The sequence below is a fragment of the Triticum dicoccoides genome, chromosome 7A, assembly GCF_002162155.2.
Source record: "Triticum dicoccoides isolate Atlit2015 ecotype Zavitan chromosome 7A, WEW_v2.0, whole genome shotgun sequence".
In the NCBI taxonomy this organism is placed as follows: Eukaryota; Viridiplantae; Streptophyta; class Magnoliopsida; order Poales; family Poaceae; genus Triticum; species Triticum dicoccoides.
Window position 1 is genome coordinate 578,049,726 of NC_041392.1, and position 3,103 is coordinate 578,052,828.

A 3,103-nucleotide genomic window follows, 5' to 3' on the forward strand; every position below is an offset into this window, starting at 1 on the left:
AGAGACCATGCTTTACATGATGATGTCCCCTTTTTGCTGAGCTTTTACAAAAACAGGTACTCACATTTGACATAATTTATAATCTTTAGATGCCAATCCCTTTTGCTGGATGTTTATTATATATACAAAACAGCACAACGGTACACACGCAACTGGGACAATCATGTTTAGGTACAAATATAGTTTGCTGGGTATTAAGGAGCACCATGGACTAGAATTCCTAACTGAAGATTCACAAAATCAAGACCAGCATGAAGCTAATTGAGCACTTGGACTGGAACAATGCACTCACACATGGGCGAAAGCTAACGAGGCAAGAGCTTACGACAAGATGTATGTCCAGAACTGCTTGTCCTTCATGTGGCGTGGGCACAGATCATAGCGGACCTTAGCAAGTTCCTGCAGGGATCACAAATTACAGTTTGAGACCTGAGAGCAATCTCTGTCTTGGGCGAAGCGGAGGACGAGATCCGCGGGAGACCTACCTTGGCTCTGGCGAGCACGAGGATGGCGTGCCGCTGCTGCCAGTCCGAGAGCTCGGCCGCCGACTCTGCGGATTCTCCTACGACAAAGCATAGCACCGCCAGTAATCGAGAGGGAACTAGCAGGGGAGCGGAATCGAGAAGGGAGGAGGGAGGGGGTGCCTTGGTGGAGCTGGAGGGGAAGGACTTGAAGGCGTCGGGGGAGAGTGTCCGGAGGAAGTCAAGGAGCTGCGGCGTGACGCTGAGCTCCTCCTTCCCCTCCGCGGCGGAGGGTTTGCTTGGGCCGGTTCCGCCGCTGCTGCTGCCGCCGGCTCGGCGGCGGAATGGCCATGGGAACAAGGAGAAGTCCATCGGTGGGCAGGTGGGCTGGGACGGGATGCGGCCGGCGACGGCAATATGATGGATACGAGATTCGTCGGCGAGCTCGCTGGACTGGGAGGGAGGGGAGGGCAGCGGCGTGAGACGGGGAGCGGCGGCCACACGGCAGCCGGCGTGGCGCACGCAGCGGGGGATGGAGGCGGAGGGGATCTGGATTGGGCGTTGGTGGATTTTTTTTAGACAGACATGGGTTGAGTGGTGTGGGACATTTGCGGGTGGGAGTGTATCCGGCGGGGGTGGGTGGCGTGGGAGACTAGTAGTAGCGCGGGTGTCTGACCTACGCTATGGCTATCCACGTAGGAGTAGCGTAGGTTTTACAACCCGCGCTACTACTACGGCTGGTCCCGGGAGGCACGGTGGAAATAACTTAGTAGTAGCGAGGGGTAAAAACCCACGCTACTACTATCAGGTTATTAGTAGCATGGTTTTCTCAAGCTCGCTACTGCTAATTAGCAGTAGCGTTTTTTTTAAACCGCGCTGCTGCTAAGATTCTGTGTATAAGGTTTTCCCTAGTAGTGGGTCTTCAACTTCAACCATGAATTGGGATGATAATGTTATTTTGCCTTCTTAATAGAATGGTATCATAATCAGAACAAAGCTGCTGCAAATGCATACCTTTTTTTTACAAGTGCATCTGCACCTTCTGATCCATTTAGAGTTATCATAAATATATTTCCAAGGTTTTTTTTCATTTCACTGTAGAGTCTTTGCTTCTGGACTCAATGCACATTCATCCGTCATAAGAGATAAATACTAGTAAGTCAAGGGCACCAGAATTTGATCATGCCTCTTTTGAGAAGTATGTCTATTGATTCAAAATTGATCATACTATTGATGATTTTTTGTTGGGTGACCTATTATATCTGGAATGGAAGCTCACATAAGTTGAGCTGATTTTTTTCCATATGAAAGCAGAGGACCATATGGTCTGTGGCTGGGTTTTGTCTCCGACCATTGTGTTGTGATGAATTTGCAGGTACCCCGAGAGGCCCTTGAGTTTGTCGGAATGTCGATTAACTTCCGTTCTGGCAAATTAGGGTACTCCATATGTCCTATTTTCAGCAAAGGTCATGCTGAAATTTTTTGTGAATTTTAGCATGACTTTGCTAAAAATAGGACATATGGGGTACTTGCAACTAATGCATGGGCCGGGGTATCTTAGTACTTAGTTAAGTAGGATCAACTGCCCCGCCATTCTTGCTGCATTAAACCATATGTGGCAATAGAGCCAAGTGATTAGGCCCAACTTAGAATTCTCCTTAGCATCGATAAACCCTAGATGATAAACCCAACACAGGTGGCAATAGAGCCAAGTGATTATTGCCAAGTGATTAGGCCCAACCTAGGGTGCCTCGGCATCGATAAACCCTAAATGATGAAAACTTAACTTGGCTTCTATAGGGTGCCTCGGTGTCGATGAGAACCTAAATGATGTACGCTTAGGCTTTTAGGGTGCCTCGACGTCGACAAACCCTAAATGATAAAAGCTTAGTTTTTAGGATGCCTCGGTGTCAACAAACCCTAAATGATGAGACCATGATCTTGTTCCTTGACAATAACCAACTTTTTGACCAAACTTTTTTCCTATTTAGAGCTAAACATGGCCCACAACGATGAGGCCGGCGGTTCGGGCGGCAAGCAATTCTGGGAGCTGTCCCAGTAGTTGGAGGAAGAACCTCACCGCTATGAGGACGCCGCAGAAGACACCAATCCTGACTACACAACCCCTAGTGGTGTCGGGGATGACACCACTGATGATGGCACCGCGGATGCCACCACTAATGATGGCGGCGCACGCACAGATGGAAGCCAACCGAAGAGGCAACGGAAGGGCCGGCGCCCGAACGTGCTCGACACCGTCAGGGAGGAATTTACTGAAGTGAACTCCGATGGGCATCCGACGGCGCCCAAACACATAGTCAAGGGGTACTCGGTTCAGCTCGGGTGCATTCTCCGGAGCACCGCCTCGATCAACACCGAGAACCTAAGGCATAAGGACCGAGGGAATTTGTGCAGCCTCCTCTTCATGACGCTGCACGAACGATACAAGTTCCCCGCTGAGTTCGCAAACACACGCCTCTCGGGGAATAAAGTGAACGGTGCCGCCCTCACGAGGATGAGCACGACCCTGTCTACTTGGAAAAGCACGGTGAAGGCAATGATTGACAAAGGTGATAGTTATGAGAAGATCAAGGTGAAATATCCTTTGATTAGCGAAGATGACTACAAGGAGTTCAAGATCA

At 49.6% G+C, this 3,103-nt stretch overlaps 1 protein-coding gene across 1 annotated transcript; it reads right to left on the reverse strand.

Annotated features, from left to right (window-relative positions):
* Positions 1-321: 321 nt before the first annotated feature.
* LOC119333648 lies at positions 322-833 on the reverse strand. Its single transcript, XM_037606478.1, has 3 exons — positions 667-833; positions 486-585; positions 322-399 (listed from the first exon to the last, which is right to left on the reverse strand). The coding sequence occupies exons 1-3, from the start codon at positions 831-833 to the stop codon at positions 322-324; spliced, it is 345 nt and encodes a 114-aa protein (XP_037462375.1).
* Positions 834-3,103: the final 2,270 nt, after the last annotated feature.